The 20,727-nt window shown below is 39.2% G+C and overlaps 1 protein-coding gene across 2 annotated transcripts in view; it reads right to left on the reverse strand.

Annotated features, from left to right (window-relative positions):
- The window catches only part of LOC106065826 (histone acetyltransferase type B catalytic subunit-like), a 47,153-nt gene that overhangs the window by 19,007 nt on the left and 7,419 nt on the right, over positions 1 to 20,727 (reverse strand). Inside the window, exon 1 of one of the 2 annotated variants that reach the window (XM_056045700.1) lies at positions 8,565 to 8,706. The exons of the other annotated variant lie outside the window; for it this stretch is intronic. Coding sequence (XP_055901675.1) covers positions 8,565 to 8,571 — 7 coding nt within the window. The 5' untranslated portion in view covers positions 8,572 to 8,706. Of the gene's footprint in view, positions 1 to 8,564; positions 8,707 to 20,727 lie in introns of those variants that run through there. 2 annotated transcript variants of the gene reach the window in all.

A 20,727-nucleotide genomic window follows, 5' to 3' on the forward strand; every position in this document is an offset into this window, starting at 1 on the left:
ATATGTTCCACGGTGAGGCGAGAGTCACAGTACTCACAAAGTGGGGGCTCCTCTTTCTTCAGTACAAAAGAGTGCGTGATGTAGGTGTGGCCAATCCTAAGTCTGGACATGGTCGTGCTACCACGCCTTGTCAGACCCTTAGATGTGGGCCGCCACCTGACATCCGCCACAATCTGCCTGAGTTTACTGTGAGTCTCAGCCTCCCATCGGTTCTGCCACTCTCGATAGGTGGCAGAAGCAATACTTTGTCTCAGGTCTGAGTAGGGAATTTGGGTTCCTGACACCGCATGATTTAGGGCTCTCTTTGCTTCTGTCTGCGGCTTCGTTTCCCTCAATGCCAACATGGGAGGGGACCCAGATGAAGGTGACATCCCTACGGTCGGCTGTTATTAGGTCCAACAGCTTCAGGCTCTTATGTACCAATGGGATGTCAGTCTTCATCCGCACCAAAGCTTGCAATGCAGATTTGGAGTTGGAGCAGATTATAAATTTACTCCTTTCTGATGCTTTTACGGCCATAAGTGCAAGCAATATTGCGTGCAATTCGGCCGTAAAGATGGAGCAGCCATCGGGGAGTCTACGGGAGATTGTTTTGTTCCGAAAGGAGCAGGCACACGCGACCTTTCCCTCCATTTTGGATCCGTCTGTGTAGATGGTGCCACAATCTCCGTAGCTCTCCTGCAGTTCCCTAAAGTGGACTTGTAGTATGCTTGGGTCTGTATTTTCTTTTTTGAAATTAAGGAGGGATAAATTTAATTTGGGTTTATTCATTAGCCAAGGAGGATTCTGAGGGGTTTCTATTTTAGAGATTTGGTCAATGGGTGGGGTTAAATTTTGGATGGGTTCTCTCATTCGAAGGCCCAACGGCTGTATGACGTTAGGCCTTCGATTGTATAATTCTACCTCTGTGAGGTTAAATATGGAGTCAAAAGCAGGGTTCGTGGAGTTGGATTTTAGCTTGACTATATACTGCATTGCAAGCTTTTTCATTCTTATATCCATGGGGAGTTCTCCAGCCTCCACATGGAGACTTGGGATAGGTGATGTACGAAATGCGCCGAGACAGAGACGCAGGGCAGCATTTTGTATTGGTTCCAGTATTTTTAGGTACGGCTTCCTTGCTGCTCCATATATTATGGATCCGTAGTCTAGCTTGGATCGAATTAGACTCTGATAGAGCAGCAGCAAGGTATCTCTGTCAGCTCCCCAGTCCGTATGGCTGAGTACTCTTAGTATGTTTAATGACTTTTGGCATTTCTTCCTAAGTTCCTTAATGTGGGGGAGAAAATTAAATTTGGAATCTAAGGTGAGGCCTAAAAATTTTGTAGTTTTCACGACAGGGATCTTCTTTTTGTGTATAAATAGTTCAGGGTCTGGGTGGAGTCCCCTTAGATTACAAAAATGCATACTAACTGTTTTGGAGTCTGAGAATTTGAAACCATTATAGTTTGCCCAACCCTGAATTTTGTTTATGTTTACATAACTGTAATTTCCTTTCTAAGGTGTTCATGTTTTTCCCATAAGTAAGAATGACAAAGTCATCGACATACAAAGACATACATACTCTATGCCAGGGGACAGCGCATTTATGATGCTATTTATTTTAATGTTTAACAGGGTGACTGACAGAATGCTGCCCTGGGGTACACCCATTTCCTGGTCATGAGTGTCAGAAGCGGAGTTGCCCAATCGGACCTGAAATTTTCGATCTTTCAGGAATTCCTCCACAAAACGGGGGAGGTGTCCCTTAAGCCCCATAAGCGCCAGGTCACGTAGAATGCCATGTTTCCAGGTTGTGTCATAGGCCTTTTCTATATCGAAGAATACAGCTACTAGATGTTCTCTTCTGAGTAATGCATTTCTAATATAAGCTTCCAGCCTTACCAGGTGGTCAGTTGTTGTCCGCCCCTGCCGGAATCCGCACTGGTAGTTTGAGATCACTTTATTCCTTTCCAGGTACCAGACCAGCCTACTGTTAATCATTCTTTCCATGGTTTTGCAGATGCAGCTTGTTAGTGCTATTGGTCGATAGTTAGCTGGGTCAGAGCCGTCTCTTCCCGGTTTAGGTATCGGTATAACTGTGGCTTTCCTCCAGCTGTTTGGGAAAGCGCCTGTTTGCCACACACAGTTATAGACCCCTAGTAGGACTGCCAATGAGGGTTCGGGAAGGTGCTTGAGGAACTGGTAATGGATTTCGTCTTCTCCAGGCGCTGTGTCATGTGACTTGTCCAGCGATTCCCTCAGTTCCTCAAGCGAGAACGGTTTGTTGTAGTCTTCATTGTTCTCTGACCTGAAATCAATGGGGTGTCTTTCCTCCCTGGTTTTGACTTTTTGGAACTCTGGCGTGTAGTGTGCAGTGGATGATTTTTCTGCTATTGAGGATGCAAGGCAGTCAGCTATTTCTCTGGGGGACGTGACAGTTCGTCCTTGGTTTTTCAAATGCCCTATTGCATTTGATTCTTTCCCTTTGATTCGCCTTACTGCCTTCCAAACCGCTCTAGCAGAAGTTTTGGCATCCAGACTGCCGACAAAACTTCTCCAGGAATTCCTTTTGGCTGACCGTATGGTTTGTCTAGCCTTTGCTCTAGCTATCCTGAATAGCTTTAGGTTTTCCTGGGAAGGATTCTTTATAAATGCAGCCAGTTGTTTTTTCCTATCGCCAATAGCACTTTTGCAAGCTGTATCAAACCATGGTTTGCTAGGCCGTTTTGGATTTGCAGAGGTTAGGGGTATAACTTTCCTGGCTATACTTAGTAGCTTGCTAGCAAAGGTATCAGCTGGGTTCTGTTCATCAAGGATATTTTCTGTGATATCCTCGGAGCATCTTTTTTGGAATTGTTCCCAATCGGCCTTATTCAGTTTCCACCGCTGAGGTCGTCCTAATGAAGGGAGATTGTTAGTAATGATGATTGGGAAGTGATCACTTCCCCGTAGATCATTGCTAACTGACCATTTAAAGTCATCCAGAAGTCCGGGGACGCATACGGTGAGGTCAATGCATGTGAGTGATCCAGTTCCTGGGTGCAAGTAGGTCGGTGATGCATCATTAAGTATGCATAAATCATGTTGGAGGAAGATATCCTCCAGCATACGACCTCTTGTGTCGGTATTGTTGGATCCCCACATGGTGTTATGGGCATTGAAATCCCCAAGGATTAAATAAGGCCGGGGGAGTTGTTTCAATAGGTCCTCCATGTCTGTTCGGTTTAATGGAGCGCCTGGTGGTAGATACAGGCTGCAGCAAGTGATAACCTTGTGAAGGGTTATCCTAGCTGCTACGGCCTGTAGTGTGGTCTGTAGTTCTACCCTCTCATGGGGGATGCTATCCTTCACAAGGATACAGACTCCACCTGATGCTCTCTCTGCATCCTCAACATTCTTGCTGTAAGCACGGTAGCTTCGGAAGCTGATGCAATCTTTCAGAAATGTTTCCTGTAAGCAGACAGCTACAGGAGTCTCAGAGTCCATCAGTAGCTGCATTTCCTCGTAATTGGCCTTGAGGCCTCTACAATTCCACTGTACAATTCTGGAATCCATGGCTTATTCTAGATGACCTACTTGGAGCTATTTGGCCTTGGGAGGCCCCCGGAGGGGTTTCCCTTTATTCCAGTGACCTTGGTATTTTTATTCTTGGGTTTGGATGGAGAGGAGGACAACCCCCTTTTGGGGGAAGTCTTTCTCTCTGGAGAGGGGAGATCCCTCTGGTTAGAGCGGAGGTTATTTCCTCCTCTCTCACCTCGGGCATCCTCTCCGCTTTGATTTCTCCCCTTAGGGAGTTGGTCAACCTCTAACTCGGTAGAGGTTGGGGTGTCTGGCTGGGTTCTCTGAGGAGAACCTGTGTCAGACATGATGTCTCTGGGTTCTCCCGGAGTATTGGTTTTGACATGCTGCTCAGTCTCCATGCTCTCATCAGCGAGCACAGAGAACCTGTTCTTTAGCATGACAACAGGGCTTTCTTGTTTCTTCAGAGGTGTGTTTCTTTCTTCTGAGTTGGAGGAGGAGGAGGGGGTGGTGGGGTCAATGTGTCCGTCTGTGTGGCTATGGATCTTCCTTTCTTAGCAACAGCCTGGGCGTAGGTCTTTGTCAAGCCGAATTGGCCCTTGGGTAGGGCCAGTACAGCCGATTTCGCCTGGCTAAAGGTACATCCGTTTCTTGCCTTGTACTCCTGCACGGCAACCTCCTGTTTCCACACAGGGCAGTCCTTGGAGTAGGCTGAGTGGCCAGCTTGACAGTTTGGGCATTTGAACTGGGCTGTGCAGCCCTTGTCCTCATGACCCTCTCCAGCACATCTGGCACACACAGTGTTCCTCTTGCAGACTGCCGCGCCGTGTCCATAACCCTGGCACTTGAAGCACCTCATGGGGTTAGGTATGTAGGGCCTCACTGGAACTCGTAGGTATCCTGCCTTCACATACTCTGGCGGTGTCCTAGTTCCGAATGTGAGGATAATAGTGGCGGTTTTGACCTCCTCACCCTCCCTGCGCCTGGTAATGCGCCGGGCATGGGTGACTCCTTCAATGCCCTCCACTATTTCCTTCTCGGAACATTCCAGTAGGTCCCTAGAGCTGATTACACCTCTGCTGGTGTTCAGACTCTTGTGTGGCATGACTTCCACTTGGAGATCACAGAGTCTTCTGCATCTTAAAAGCCCATCAGAGTGTGTCTTGCTGTCTACTTCTACAAGGAGTTCCAATGATTTGTGTAGCTTAGACACACTCTTGGGCTCTCCCACTACTGACTTGAGTCCCTTATAGATAATAAAAGGGCTCAACTTTGTCAGGCTTTTTCCCTCCTCTGTGCACCTAACCACCAAGTGACGGGCCATTCGGATGTCCAGAATGAGCCCGCCAGGGCTACACAGGTGCTATACTCAGTCAGCTGCTACATCGGACATGTGTCCGATACAGCAGCTCCCTGATTGACCCTCCAGCCACCGCCCTCCAGCATAGGTCGACGACCTATGCTGGTAGCTCGGCATGACCAGCCGGTTGACCCAGAGCGGGCCATCTGGGTCTCAGGTCTAGGGGAACTTGGAGCCAAAGTATTGTGTTGTTGTGGTTTATCCTTAGATAGCCACCACTCAAACACCAGGATCTCTTTATCCCCCCTTACCCGTCGCAGTCCACGGCAAACGGACTGGTCTAGGACGTAGTGAGAATTTTAAGTTAAGGAGACAGTGTGATGATCAATGAAGGCAGACTTAGGAAAAGAGGAGGCAGACACAATGATAGAAAAGAAGTAGGGCACTTTTGAGCTCCAAAAGTGCTAAGGAAAGAGGAGTGCAGTTTAACGTCATGTCTCGGGACGACGCTGACTGCAGCTGTGTCAATGTGTTCTGAATTTCGGAGATGATTTCTTTAGTTGAAGCACATTCATTGTAAGTAGTTTGTAAGTCTTTGCAAACTAAGAATTCGTCTACACATTATTCATCCTTTATGAACAGAATGAAAGCTAGCAGCTGGGCTTTTCCGCTAACGTCAGTAGAATTATCAACTTGAAGAGACCACAGCAGAGACACTTCATCGTCACTCACGTGGAATTGTTCGCAGATTTCATCTTGTAAATCTGACGATAAGTCTGCGCGAGATAGTATAATTTGACAAAAGAACTTTCTTAACTTTTTCGGCGGCATCCGGTCCTAGAATAGTTTCAACAACTATTGCTAAAGCTGGTGCAATGACAGATGCAGCCTCTGTGTGTGCGTTCTTGCGCTTTGTTAATAACTGAGCAACTTTATAACTTGCAATCAATCCCTTTTCTAGGTAGTTTGTAAGTTTCTTAGCTTGTTTATTTAGTTGAGTCCTGATGTTTTCGAAGTATTCCTTCGGTTGTGCTTTTACAGCTGGATGTTTTGTTTCCAAGTGTCTCTTCAATTTGCTTGAAACAAGCGCCTCATTCGATAGAGTTGCATTGCAGATCAGACAGAATGGCAATGGAGAATCTTCAGGTCCCAAAGATATGAAACCATATTCGATGTAATCTTCTTTGTACCTTCGTTTGGTTTCTTGCTTTTCATTTAACGCTTTCGCAGTTTCATTCTTACTAACGTATTTCTCCATGGATAACAATGAATTACGCTTAGTGATAATTTGTTATTATTAGCATACACCTAAAAAATGTACATGAAACGCATCACTAATAATTATCGTTACCGCTTAGGCGGCCTACATTTTAGTCATTATAAAAATATAAGTATAGCGGAAAATTTAATAACCTAAAAGGCTAACACCCCTTTCCGTTAAAATGGAGCGATCCGATTTAGCAGGGCTGAGAAAATAGGAGAGTGTGGACTACTATTACTGGTCGTTACAAGTGGGGATGTCGTTGCAACGTAAAATACAAATGTAATATTAGGTAGACCTTTGTAATGATGCACGTACGGCGTTCTGAAAACTCCCGCTGCACATCTGCAAATCTTCGGCGGCACACTCGTGTGCCGCGGCACACAGTTTGAGAAACACTGATCTAGACCTAATCAAGATGATAGATCTATAGTCTGTAGTAATCTATACTTCTAGATCTAGCATATCTAAATTAAAAGACTGTGTCTTAGGCTGGAGACTCATAATTATGATTTATAATACATGTATTAGATAAATTTTATAATCATATATCAGGTGTCTGATAAAATAGATATAAATAGATCTAAAATGTCGAGAAATATATCTTATCTTATATAATACAGACGTTACTTAAAAAAAGAACATGATTATGTCATATGTGTCATGAGTCTAGTCATGCATGTTAACCAATGACTTAAATTCTGCCAAATCACTGGTTTTCTTGGCTGGCTCAGATAACCCATGTGCCTTTATCTTTGTGTCTTTCTGAGATTAGATATATTTTGTTTACTTTAGACTGTATATTTGAAGATTATGGTTCAGTGTTTTATGTCTTATGTATTTATTAGCCACACGAGGAAGTGTGCGAGATGAACCATAGTAGTTCTACGACTGAAGGAGGCCAATCAATCTCAATAATTGCTACTTTACTTTTGAGTCTTCTCTCCTGATGGCTTTCTAAATTTAGTGATTCAACTAAGGTACTAGACTAAAGCCTAAAGATGTTACTTTAGTCAAATGTGAATATTCTTGTCTTAGTTAGGAATCTCACTGCTCTATTTTATATCAATACAACTGTAAGACTAAAAAAAATCTAGAATCTAGATCTATAGACTTACTGTCACTTAGACTATTAATAGAGTTTTCTAGATTAGATCTACTCATCATTTCATGGTCTTCTGTGAGCTGTCTCTATAACTTAGCCTAGATCTAGATCTCATATTATATGTAATAAGGCTTGTCTTCGAGTCCGAAATTAGTGAGGGATGCAGTGTTTCCCATGGCTGCACAGCCCCAGCTGTGACCTACATAATATGTAACATATTTTGCCACACTCAGGGCAAGCATAACCATTGTCCGCAGGTGGTCGATTTAGATTTTCTTTTCGCTGTCTGCGTCTGTCCCCGGCAGCAGATTTTCTTATGGTCTCTAATGTGTATCCTGCAGCCTTTGTGAGTGATCTCCAGCTGTCTCATTCTAATGCCACATGCAACCAGGTGCTCTCCAAAGGGGCAAAGGCAGTCTTTTTTTGGTAAGCTAAAATTAAAAGGTGGTCGGCATAACAGAGGCACCCCACGGAAAGACCAGATCTCTAAATTAATGTAAATATAGTCAATATAGATTCTAACTAACTTTAAAAGTCTAAACTCATAGTAATGACTTAGTAATAGATCTAGATCTATCTATAACTTAGTTAGTAAGAAATCATTAGTAATCTAGTATTATCTAGAATCTAGATCTAGTCTAGATTTATGAAAATTTACGAATCAAGATTACAAATACAATCTAATGAATCTATCTTAAAATAAAATCTTATCTTATCATTTTTCTTATTTATATAATATTAAAATTAATACATTTTTATCTTAATTAGTATAGACTATGACTACAGAGTACAGGTAACAGTCTTCACTAAATTTAACTAGATCTACTAAATTCTAAATAGTAAAATACTTAGATCTAAAGTAAATAGATCTAGTACTAGAATTGTAGAATCCTATTCTAGATTGACTAGATTATGATAATAATAATATTTACTAGATTTAACTAGATCTATCTACTATTTACTATTACTAAATAATCTACACTTAGGACTTAGATCTAGTTCATCTCGTAGTAACAGACTGTTACATAGTAACACTACAATGTAACACTACACTCAGTTACACTGTGACCTGTCTACACTACGACTACAGTACAGACTAACTTCTAAGTCTTCACTACATTGTTAATTGTTACTTGTAACATTCTACAGTTACAGTACACAGTACAGACGACTCAGACGTTAGTTAAAGTTAGACTTAGTTTTTTTAGTCAGTCGTTACTAAACTTCAAAAAAGAATATTATTACGTCCTACGCGTCATCTAGATAGATATATCTGATTGGCAATGTAAATTAAGATAATTAAATGTATAAATTTAGACAAAAATGACTTGTTAGCTAAACTAGCTAAGAGATCTATGTTATTGTTTGTATTGTTTTCCTTTTGTTTCCTTACTCACCCGCCATGTTTGGTTTTGCCGCGAAATGTGGCCAGGTATTTCATTTACATTTTTTTAAAATCTAGATCTACCTGAAACTAGATTTAGTTCTATATCTAGAAGTTCTCAATGACAAATCCGTAAACGATTTTAGATATACTGATAAACGTAAACTATTTTTAATTAATAATAAGGCATTTCGTTTTCTCTGTAAATGTAAAATAAAATATCCCGCTCTGTAGATATCAGTGCCAGTAGCAAAATCTTTTACTTAAAATTTTAAAGCACCTTTGTGAATGAATTTTACTTGTAAAGGTCTAGAAAATCTAGATCTAATTAAAACAAATTTAAAATATTTTTAATAAATATACGGGCAAACAAATCTAATGTTTCAGTAAAGATGGGAATTATTTTATATTTAAAAATTAACTTGTAATTTTATAATTTCAAGTCGGCAGAAATAACCACAAAGAAATATAATCAGAGTAGTTGCCCCTATCTTGAGAGACAAAAATAAGTGTGTTTTATTTATCCATGACTTAACTATCTTTCTATCCATTCAGTAGCGTACATCTCTGTGCGTGTTAACTGCAAAGCACGAACTTTTGAAAGTAAAAAAAATATATATATAATCAATACGCCCGTTGCTGTACTGAAAAGTAGATACATCTACATCTATTTTAGTTATAATGTTGAGTTTCTGATTTTCGCATAGTGTTTTTTTTTTTTAATCTCTCTCTTCTCAGGTCAGATCTAGTGACATAGCAACCATGGCTCGAAAGGGTTCAGTGAACTCTGGAACATGACCATCAGGGTCCCACAGTAGCGCTTTGAAAAATCGAAAACAAAAGATGTTGACAGTAACAATGTTGAGAAATTAATATTTAAAAAAAAATTAATTAGCATTCTTTATGTTATTAGACTGTTTATTTCTGGCAAACATAAAAAAAAATCAATGTAAACCTTTTCATTTTTTCACCTTCACCTATCCCTTAGTCTGATAAACTGTTTGGGCACCACACAAGATCTGTTGACCGACTTTCTCCATTTTTTGCCTGGAATATAATTTCATTCAATGAGAGACCTGTCCATTCTCTTATGTTGTCTTCCCAACGCTTTTTCTGTCTGCCTCTTCTTCTTTTACCTGGTATTGTTCCCTGAAGTCTTTACAAGCCCTAGGGACTTTTTGATGTGGCCAAAGAATTTAAGTTTGCGTTTTTTGACAATAATTAGTAGGTCATCGTGGGGGTTCAGTTGCTGTACTTATCATGTTTCTAATCTCTCCATTTGTGATGCGGTCTTCGTATGTGATACCTAGGATCTTTCTGCAGAATCTCAATTCCATTTCTAGGATCCTTTTCTCAAGATCTGCAGTCAGCGTCCAAGATTTGCAAGTAATAATAGTAATAAGGAGACACAAACATTAAAGAACATTTTTAGCTGTGATGTATTGAATTTCTAAGCAAGAATTAGTGTTTGATAAACATTCTTAATAACAGAAAGCAACAAAAAAAAAAAAAAAAAGATACCATTCAATTATTCTCAATAATGGTTGATATCACTCAGGATCATTTTCTGATATTGTTTATCTCCATTGACGGAATACCCTAAATAGTAGACTAATTTCAAACAAGAGAAAGAAAAAGAAAGCTGCCCTGTCAGCTAGCCCTAGGACTGATGCATATACATGCACGAACTGTGGCAAACTCTGCCGCTCCAGAATTGGCTTGATCAGTCTCTCCAGACCCTGCCCCATCTCAAGACGTAACCAAAGCCAGTGACTCATCTGGGCGCATCCATTGTCTTCCGAGACAGTAAGAGCCATATAGGCTATATAATTTTTTGTATTTCTTATATGTGAGTACAAGAAGTCTGCAGACTTGGTAAAATGGTAATAATGGGTTGAATGGCTGCCTGGTGTGTGAGTTGCGCTCTAGACTGTCTTCTGGACGGTCCTGATCTAGAACCTTGCCCTCCCCCATCCCCCGTCGTCATGAGGGAAGTTTGAGCTAGGATGTAGAAATCTTCAATTCTGGAGGAACATTCGAATAACAAACAAAACACACACACACACACACAAAACATGTAAAATAAAGCAAAAGGAAAACAATGTTCAGTACAATGTTTTTGGCCGCGATGTAACTGACAAAGGCTTGAAATCTTTTAGACTTCTAGCACACTTCTTGGAGCCGTTCTCTTATTATAAACTGTGCTGAAATTTACAAAACAAATTAAAACATGGAATGGATTGCCTGAGCTAGCCAGGAAAACCAGTGACTTGGCTGAATTTCAGTCATTGGTTAATATGCATGACTAAATGCATGACGCGTAGGACGTAATCATCTTCTTTTTTGAAGTAACGTCTGTATTATATAAGATAAGATAAGATAACTATACACATGTTTGTGTTTATTTTTGTAGCTTTCAACTTCAAGTCAACTGTCTCGATCTTATTCTGTCTTGTCCATTTTGCATTAAGACTTAAAATCTAAGATTTTTTTCGCTATGTAAACAGAAAATAATAGAATCTCTAATTGAATCGAGTAAAATAAAGAGAATAAAACTTGAGTCGAATCAGCTGTCGACATGTTACTACTTCATTCTTATCATAGAAGGCTGTGACAGTCTCCCGTGTCAGGTGTAATTTATTACTCTTCCATTCCCCCCCCCCCCCCCGCCAACATACGCATCACCACCGCCTTTTCATCGCTCTCCCCCCCCCCCTTCTGGATTGCCGCTCACACCAAGAGCTTTGTGTGACAGAAGAGGATTCCAAATAGGACAGTGGGGATTTTCTCCAGTCCCGCTTGGCTTGTGTGCAGCAAATAGTGGGGCAGGCTGGTTCTACTGCCACGGTCTACTTTAGTTTAGTCAAATATGCAGCACACGTTCTGATGCACCGTTAAGTAAAATTTATAAAACTATTGACTGGCAGTGGCGTATGTAGCAGGTAGGGTGGGGGAGAATTTCAAAATCCCCTCGCCCCCCTAATGAGTATTTTTTACATTAAATATTACGTAAAATGCACGGACCCCAAAGAGGTCAAGCCTCCCGGGCCCCCAAATGATGAAAAATTCCTAGCTACGCCCCTGTTGGCTGAAATACATTTCCCATTCAATTTTGCAAATTGGTTAAGTTCTTGTTTAGTTAAAATTAAGGTATCCAACAATCAAAGACCTAAATGTAAGCCCACTTACAAATTGTTACAAACTAGCATGTAGCAATGGCATACAGTATTTAACACTAGCTGGAGTCTAGACAGATTGTTCAGTTTTTACGTGAAGTTTGCCAACAGTAGACTGGGATTAATGTTGTCTGTGTCCATTTCGGCAATATTTCGTGATCAGGCTACTTACCGACTTCTACACTCTGGGCAACACTCTTCTGGCGCTCTGTAAACAAAGTAAGATTTAGTCAACGCAGAAACATAATGGGATTCAATGTAAGACTTGGCCACTTGAAAAATCAAATATCTTATATAATAGAGACATTACTTCAAAAAAGATGGTTACGTCCTACGCGTCATGCATCCAGTCATGCACATTAACCAATGACTTAAATTCTGCCAAGTCACTGGTTTTCCTGGCTAGCTCAGGCAACCCATTCCATGCTTTAATAGCACTAGGGAAGAAGGAGCACAATACAGACAAGAAACAGGAAAGCGCACCCACCAAAGAAGCAAGGCTAGTTCTTAAAATAAAATTAGATTATTGTTATTGGGCCTAACCCAACAGCACGAGGGTCGACGTGTTGATTGAATGGTCCCAAGAAAGCTGGACTAGGAAAACCAATGCCTTTCGAAAAAAAAAAGTGAAGCACTGTCATTAAAACGAAAAACTGTCTATCTAATAATAAAGCTCTCCTTTCAGATCTTGCAATCTATAGGGCAGATGATGTTAAGGTCCTCCGTGTATTTGGCCAACGGTTAAAGAGCAGGGTGTCATGTGGCCAGCACAACTACCAACCGCCCTTACTTTTCCCAACTAAATTCATGTCGCCATCAGTGTTGGATGGACTCAGGGTCTTACTAAAATTCCCGAGATAAAAATCCCAGTCTTTACCGAGATTCGAACTCAGGACCCCAGGTTTGGAAGCCAAGCGCTTAACCACTCACCGCACTCCATAATTCTTATAATACAATGAGAAATTTCCATAAGAAGAAACCAATAAAAAGGCCATACACATGCCACCAGAATAAAAACAAACGCATAGCACTGCCGACTATGAAATATGTAAAGCAATGACAGGAAAGTGTAAAGCAATGCCGTCTACGAAATGTGTAAAGCAATGCCGTCTACGAAATGTGTAAAGCAATGCCGTCTACGAAATGTGTAAAGCAATGCCGTCTACGAAATGTGTATAGCAATGTTGTCTACGAAATGTGTAAAGCAATGCTAAGAAATGTGTAAAGCAATGCTGTCTACGAAATGTGTAAAGCAATACCGTCTACGAAATGTGTAAAGCAATGCCGTCTACGAAATGTGTAAAGCAATGCCGTCTACGAAATGTGTAAAGCAATGCCGTCTACGAAATGTGTATAGCAATGTTGTCTACGAAATGTGTAAAGCAATGCTAAGAAATGTGTAAAGCAATGCTGTCTACAAAATGTGTAAAGCAATGCCGTCTACGAAATGTGTAAAGCAATGCCGTCTACGAAATGTGTAAAGCAATGCTAAGAAATGTGTAAAGCAATGCCGTCTAAGAAATGTGTAAAAAAATGCTAAGAAATATTTAAGCGATGCCGTTTACGAAATGTGTAAAGCAATGCCAAGGAATTCGTAAAGTAATGCGATTAAAAAAAATAGTGAGACAAATATAGTTATTCATGTAACTTATCGCCAACTGTCTCGATCTTATGCTGTTCCTGGTGATTTTCCAAAGCAGGAGTCAGGCCTCTCTTTTTTTTCTACTTTATGGTTTTCTTCTACCTGTTATTGTGTCCAATAGTTTTTTTCCCCTCAATCCGATCTTTTAATAAGTTCATACTATCTAAGTTTTTTTTTCCTCAATTTGATCTTGTAAAAAGTTCATACCATCTAAGTTGTTTTTTTTCAAGTCAATCTGATATTGTAACAATTTCATACCATCTAAGTTTTTTTTTCAATGATCTTGTAACAAGCTCATACCATCTAAGTTTTTTTTTTTTTTGGGCTTTGACAAGGTTAAGCAGACGATCAAAGGGCTCCGTTATATTTAGATTGTATAACATAACTTTATTCTATATAAAGTGTTTCTTGAGGGGCGTAGCTGGCTGATGAGATCTATCACCATCTCCAATGTAACCATATAACTTTATTCTTGCTAAAGTATGAGTATTTAGGAATGGGCTAGGCATGGTAGGCTAACGAATGAGGTCTTGTATGTATAACAATTTTCAAACCACCCAGGTATTGCAAAAAAACAAACAAAAAAAAACAACAACAAACAAACAAAAATTAAGCAACCATATAGTCTTATCCAGAACAAGATATCCTCTATCTCTGATATTTCCATAGAAAGTATTTTTAAAATCCACAGCGTGTACTCTAGATCTATACCGCCATTCAGTTGGAGTTTGGGCTGCACGCATCGCTGCTTTATCGTCAAGTTAAGAAACTTTCTTCCACACACGTAGCCATTAAGATAGCGACCCGGACAGTTGGACACCATATGGACTTTTTCGTTGGGCACGCTAGGGAGAGAGGGGGTATTTGTCGTGGTTCTCGTCATAGTCACGTGATTCTAATTAAAGCAATAGACATTAACCACAAGAAGCGTTAACCAATGGTCCCTCCCACTAAACCATCTCCATATTGTGCTAAGACCATCACATGAGCTGTTCACTTGCTTCAGGAGATGATCTTTGTCAGAAGACTTGGCACAAAGAGTGTACAAGACACAGTAGTTTGATATGGACTTAAAAGAATTGCGAAAGTTTGACTCAGTGTTAATATCATTTAATTTTTTCTTTACACGAAAGTTTAGATTTTGTTTTCGGCTAAATAAATCATTGAAATGATAGTTTCTACACTCTAGGTCCAACTATCTCGTTTAAACATAGAGTTATGCCCCCTTTTGTAATAAGCTCTTTAGGTTAGAGAATACTCCTTCTTCCCTAGTGCTATTAGAGCATGGAATGGGTTGCCTGAGCTAGCCAGGAAAACCAGTGACTTGGCAGAATTTAAGTCATTGGTTAATATGCATGACTAAATGCATGACGCGTAGGACGTAGTCATCTTCTTTTTTGAAGTAACGTCTGTATTATATAAGATAAGAACAGACGTTACTTAAAAAAAAAAAAAAAAGGATATGATTACGCCCAACGCGGTATGCATCTATTCATGCATGCTAACCAATGACTTAATTTTTGCCTAGTCACTGGTTTTCAAGGCAAGCTCGGGCAACCCATTCCATGATCTTATAGTACTAGGGAAGAAGAGGCACAGATTTTTCCTAGAACATGGAACGAGGAATGTGCCTTTATCTTTGTGTCTTTCTGAGTATTTTATTAGATTTTGTTTTTGTATTTGAAGATTATGGTTGTGTTTTATATGTAATTGCTTCTTTCATTTTGATTACTACAGGTGTTATTCGAGTCAAATGTGAATACTCGTTTGTTATGAATCTCACTGCTCGATTTTGTGTCTGTTCAAATTTCCAAAACAGAGGATGCATATTCTATTATATGTTCGTATTTGATTTTTTTTAATTATAGCTTTTATATAGCGCTACTTTCATGCTTGCATGCTCAGAGCGCTTTTGGTCCAATCTCATTTATGGACCAGTGGGGGGGGGGTATCTAGGAGTTGGTTTTTCGTGCTGCCTTTAGGCGCTCAGTAAATACAACTCTGCCCGAGTCGGGTGTCGAACCTCGTGTCCCCTTCTAGGTTGCCAAGCCAAGCCAAGTTCAAGCGCACTTGGCCTCTCTACCACGCTTCCCACCATTTTATTTATCCAAATTTCTTTAAAAAATCCACTTTTAAAATACTAGTGAACATAATTATTGTGATAGTCATGCGGTTTGCGCGCTGGACTGTCGTTCGGTCGTCTCGATGCCATCTCCCGTCGTCCTGTGGGAGGTTTGTACTAGGAGGTAGATTATTTTCAACTCTGAAGGAACTAGGAGATAGATTATTTTCAACTCTGAAGGAACTAGGAGGTAGATTATTTTCAACTCTGAAGGAACTAGGAGGTAGATTATTTTCAACTCTGAAGGAACTAGGAGGTAGATTATTTTCAACTCTGAAGGAACTAGGAGGTAGATTATTTTCAACTCTGAAGGAACTAGGAGGTAGATTATTTTCAACTCTGAAGGAACTAGGAGGTAGATTATTTTCAACTCTGAAGGAATTAGGAGGTAGATTATTTTCAACTCTGAAGGAACATCCGAAAGATGTTAAACATTTTTCTGTAACATGTAAAAGGGTGAAAGCAAGGCCGTCTACATCTGGCGTCTCACTTTCTTAGAAAACTTAATATCCGTGGAAAGAAGATGAAGAAGTCGCCATAAGTCCGAACTCTGTAGAGAGAGAGCTTGCTGCCTATGTGCCGAACGCCGCGGGAGACCTAAGTCTATGTAAAACACAAATCTAGACCTAGATGTCTGTGAGGAAGGACACAAAGAAATGTAATTCATCGCTTGAGTGTGTGCTTTACGTCTCGTCTGTTATAGATCACTGTTTCTACGGCGTCCTACAGTCGCTTTAGCTACGATTGGAACGATGTCGCCGACACAACAGTTTACTCACAGCGAATGTGTTCAAAGGAAAGGCAAGTGTCAAGACAGTTAGGGATCAGTGGCGTCGCAGGGTGTAGCACTATGTACTGAAAGCAGCCTAAGGGTCATCGATTCTTGATTTTTCCTCAGGGTTGCCTTCCGAAGCCTCTCCCAGTTTGGGCATAGTTGCAGGGGGTTTGAGTTTTTGCTACTAAATATAAATGTATTTTTAAAAAGTGTCTAGGATTTTTTTTTCTTCTAATTAACGTTGTAACCTATTGCAAGAAAGTGATAGACTGATCTTATGAATACAAATAATAATACAGATATGAAAAATCAGCCAGGAAAACCAATGACTTAGCAGAGATTAGGTCTTTAACTAACATGATGTTGTTGACTTGTAGTACGAAACTGCTGATAGATAACTAAACCGATGTAGGCGTAACTTAACTAGTAAACTGAAATGATTTGAGTAACTTTTTTTTGTGAATAAACTAAATAGAACTTTATTTATAATATAGACAAAAAAATCAAGTTGATAATGAGACCAAATAAATTTAGCAAACTTCAGTAATAGTATTGTAACAAAATCAAACTCACTAAAATAACACAAGCTTTCAGTCTCACGTTGTGGGGTTGTCTCCCCTAACTAAACCCAAACGACGGCAATGCCACCTATATTGCATTATTCACAACCAATCGCTAACCTCTTCCCACCGTCACCATAGAAGCGCACAGACACACACTCCATAACACATGATGAGATTAACACACGGATGCGTCTATGACACAATAATCTTCAGTTTGAAGTTACGTCTAAAATAAGATAAGAAGGTGATTACACTGATGACCAAATTAACTGAGTGGGTCGCATTCGACAGGAGTACTATTGGAGACTCTATTGGTCATTTAGCTCTTGTTTTTTTTTTTCCCCTTTGCTTCCTTTAAAAAAGTGTTACAATTCTTTCGTTGTAATTTATGCAAGTAAAGAGTTTTACTATGTGCAGTCAAGTATGACGACCTGAAGTTATATCTTATCTTATATAATACAGACGTTACTTCAAAAAAGAAGATGATTACGTCCTATGCGTCATGCATATTAACCAATATTTTTTATTGTAATAATAATATTAATAATTTATTTAATGAGTTAAGTCAATAAATCAAGACAAAATTTAGTTTTACATAGAAACGTATTTATTATTATATAAACTAATCATATTTTATTATACAAAATGTTATCACTTTTTTTTTGGAGTCAGCTACTATTTATAGAATTTATCTTTTAAAATGAAAGTCTACAAATCTGAATCTGAAGATGCCGGCTAGCAAAGTAAAACATCAAACTGGACATATCGGAAATGCCATTTCAATGTCCAGTCGTGTCGTGCACATTATCCAAAGTTATATCAATTATAATACAATGTGAGAGATATTGTGATAAAATAATATGCGAAGTATGTTTCTTTCTGAGACCTGTTGGATAAAAAAAAAACAACAGCTATGCAACATTTCCAGTTAAAGTACTAAGTACTAAATCACAAAATATCAGGCTCATAAAATATCAACTCGAGTATTACAAAATGTATTCCCACAGTGTATTAAGTAAAGTCGATAGACTCCTGTTAGGAAGCTACACAACTAACATCCCACAATATTACTTTCAAACAATATTTCCAACAAAATAAAAATTAAAAAAAAAAGCCACGACCATTAATTACTCAATCTCAAATTAACTATAGGCAAGATGGCGGGTAGGTTTGGAGGTCAGGATATTCCGAAAAGCTTACCATATGGCCGTTGAGATTAAATTCAATACAAACACAACCACGATTTTACGAAGAAATATCATTGGTTAATATCAAATCAAATAGAGGCAGACACTTTAAAGTTTGTTAACACCTAGAACAAGATGTACAGGATAGCCCAGAAAAGGGAACTATCCTGGAACAAGATGGCCCAGAACAGAGAACTATCCTGGAACAAGATGGACACGATAGCAAAAAACAGGGAACCATCCTGGAACAAGATGGACATGATAGCAAAGAACAGGGAACCATCCTGGAACAAGATGGACATGATAGCCCAGAACAGGGAACCATCCTGGAACAAGATGGACAGGATAGCCCAGAACAGGGAACATCCTGGAACAAAATGGACAGGATAGCCCAGAACAGGGAACCATCCTGGAACAAGATGGACAGAATAGCCCAGAACAGGGAACCATCCTGGAACAAGATGGACAGGATAGCCCAGAACAGGGAACCATCCTGGAACAAGATAGCCCAGAACAGGGAACCATCCTGGAACAAGATGGACAGAATAGCCCAGAACAGGGAACCATACTGGAACAAGATGGACAGGATAGCCCAGAACAGGGAACCATCCTGGAACAGGATGGACAGGATAGCCCAGAACAGGGAACCATCCTGGAACTAATTGGACAGGATAGCCCAGAACAGGGAACCATCCTGGAACAGGATGGACAGGATAGCACAGAACAGGGGACTATGGAGATCATTTGGTGGCGTCAAGTAAGTAATGTTTACATTCACAAAGCAGACGTGTATATTTCCTTTTAACTTCTTTCATATTTTATAGGAAATTAACTCAATTTAAAAAAAGAAGCACCTCAGTATTACAACTAATAAAGATACAATTATTACTTAAATTTTTTAAAAAGCTCTTTTACATTAATTTCAATAGAACTTTTGACCAATACATTTATAAAAATATATAGCAAAAAAAAAAAATAAAAAAAAATTAAATATGCTTATTTATATCATAATATTACCAATTCAAACATTCTTTTTATTTATTTCTGTCATTTAAAACAAAGAACAATTTATGGCATGCAGCCAAGAGTGAATGGATTTACTCGACACATTGTGTACATACATGCAGAAGGGACCATGACCACATAAATTAGCCAATCAAAAACATTGGCCAGCCTATACAGGCCCACATAAACGGCCCCATCACCAACATCAGGGGCGGACTGGGTGTCAAAATCGGCCAGGGCATTACCATACGATTCGGCTCAAAATTTGATTGCATATGCACCCAAGTGAACGTAACTATACGTTCATACTAGTCCGACTTCTATAGGACTATTAAGAATATAGGTCTAATGTTGTTTGTGGATCTCTTTGTGTAAAGAGAATTGACACTCACAGAAGCACGGTATACAGTTTGTATAGGCCTAAGCGAAACCATTATTTCGGAATATGTGAATATATGACTAGTATTAGACAGTTAAGTGTTAAGATCTTTTATAAAAGGTAAAGCGAGGCCAATCCCATTTACGGGGCTGACATTTAATGTAGCCCATTCGCCAGCCCCACCGAGCATTTGCCCAGTTGCCCATAAAGCCAGTCCGCCCCTGATCAACAAAGGTGGATGGTTTTATAGAATAGACCCACAGGATTTGGCTTTTCTAAATACAGTGACCAATATATTTGTTCGAGAAAAGAGATTCTCATCCAAAGTTGCTATGAAAAACCTGCATCGTCATCGTGCTATAGATTTGGCTCATTTCTATAGACTTGGCTCATTTCTATAGACTTGGCTCATTTCTTCCGCAACAAAAAGTAAAACGTATATTTGACAATTTTGCAATGGACCTCATTCACCAATCGTAAACAATCACAATTTAGCCGCGTGATAATATTGATAAAACATCGAAAAAAAAACGTATCACGTGACAGCCTTAGTGTATTACGTAATTAGTATAGAAAAGATAGAGAATCACGTGGCTAAATGGTGTTTGTTTACAATTGGTGAATGAGGTCCATTACAAAACCTTGAATTAATGTTTAATGATAATAAAAAATTGTTTTCATTGCTGATCTACCTATATTTTATACATTCGAAACTGTACAGAAATATATAGGCCTATATACATATATTTTTTGGAGCTATGAAATTTTTTTTGTGTATTCTGATAGAAACAGACCATATACTAAATAATACATGAACTGTTTCAAAACTAAGTTTTAATATATTAATATATTCAATCCTGTTATATAATTCTTTATCATTTCAAACATTTATATTTCATTTTGTACAGTTGTCATATTTAGATGGCAATCATTCCAAGTAACAGGGTTATTTGAGTTATAAAATGTGTTTGTATTTGTTTATTTCTATGTAATAAGAGTTGTTATTTCAAATCTGCTTTGAATAAGCGTTTCTGTTTTTCAATTACTTTTTAAAAATATATAGGTTAGCCTCAACAAATTAGCATAAAAAAATAATGACTAGTTTAGCGTGAACGTATCCAATAATGGCTAAATAGACTAGCATTGACATCGTAGACTAGAATGAATCTATTTTATAAGAACACGACTAGTTTCAGCTCAGTCACAGAACTGACATCAACATGCACATCAATCCACTAAAACTATTTCATAAACATATTGGACACACATTAGCAAACATAGGATACCAAAATGCCTGAGACCTGAACATCAATCATTATATGCATGC

The sequence above is a fragment of the Biomphalaria glabrata genome, chromosome 11 (assembly GCF_947242115.1).
Source record: "Biomphalaria glabrata chromosome 11, xgBioGlab47.1, whole genome shotgun sequence".
Taxonomy (NCBI): domain Eukaryota; kingdom Metazoa; phylum Mollusca; class Gastropoda; family Planorbidae; genus Biomphalaria; species Biomphalaria glabrata.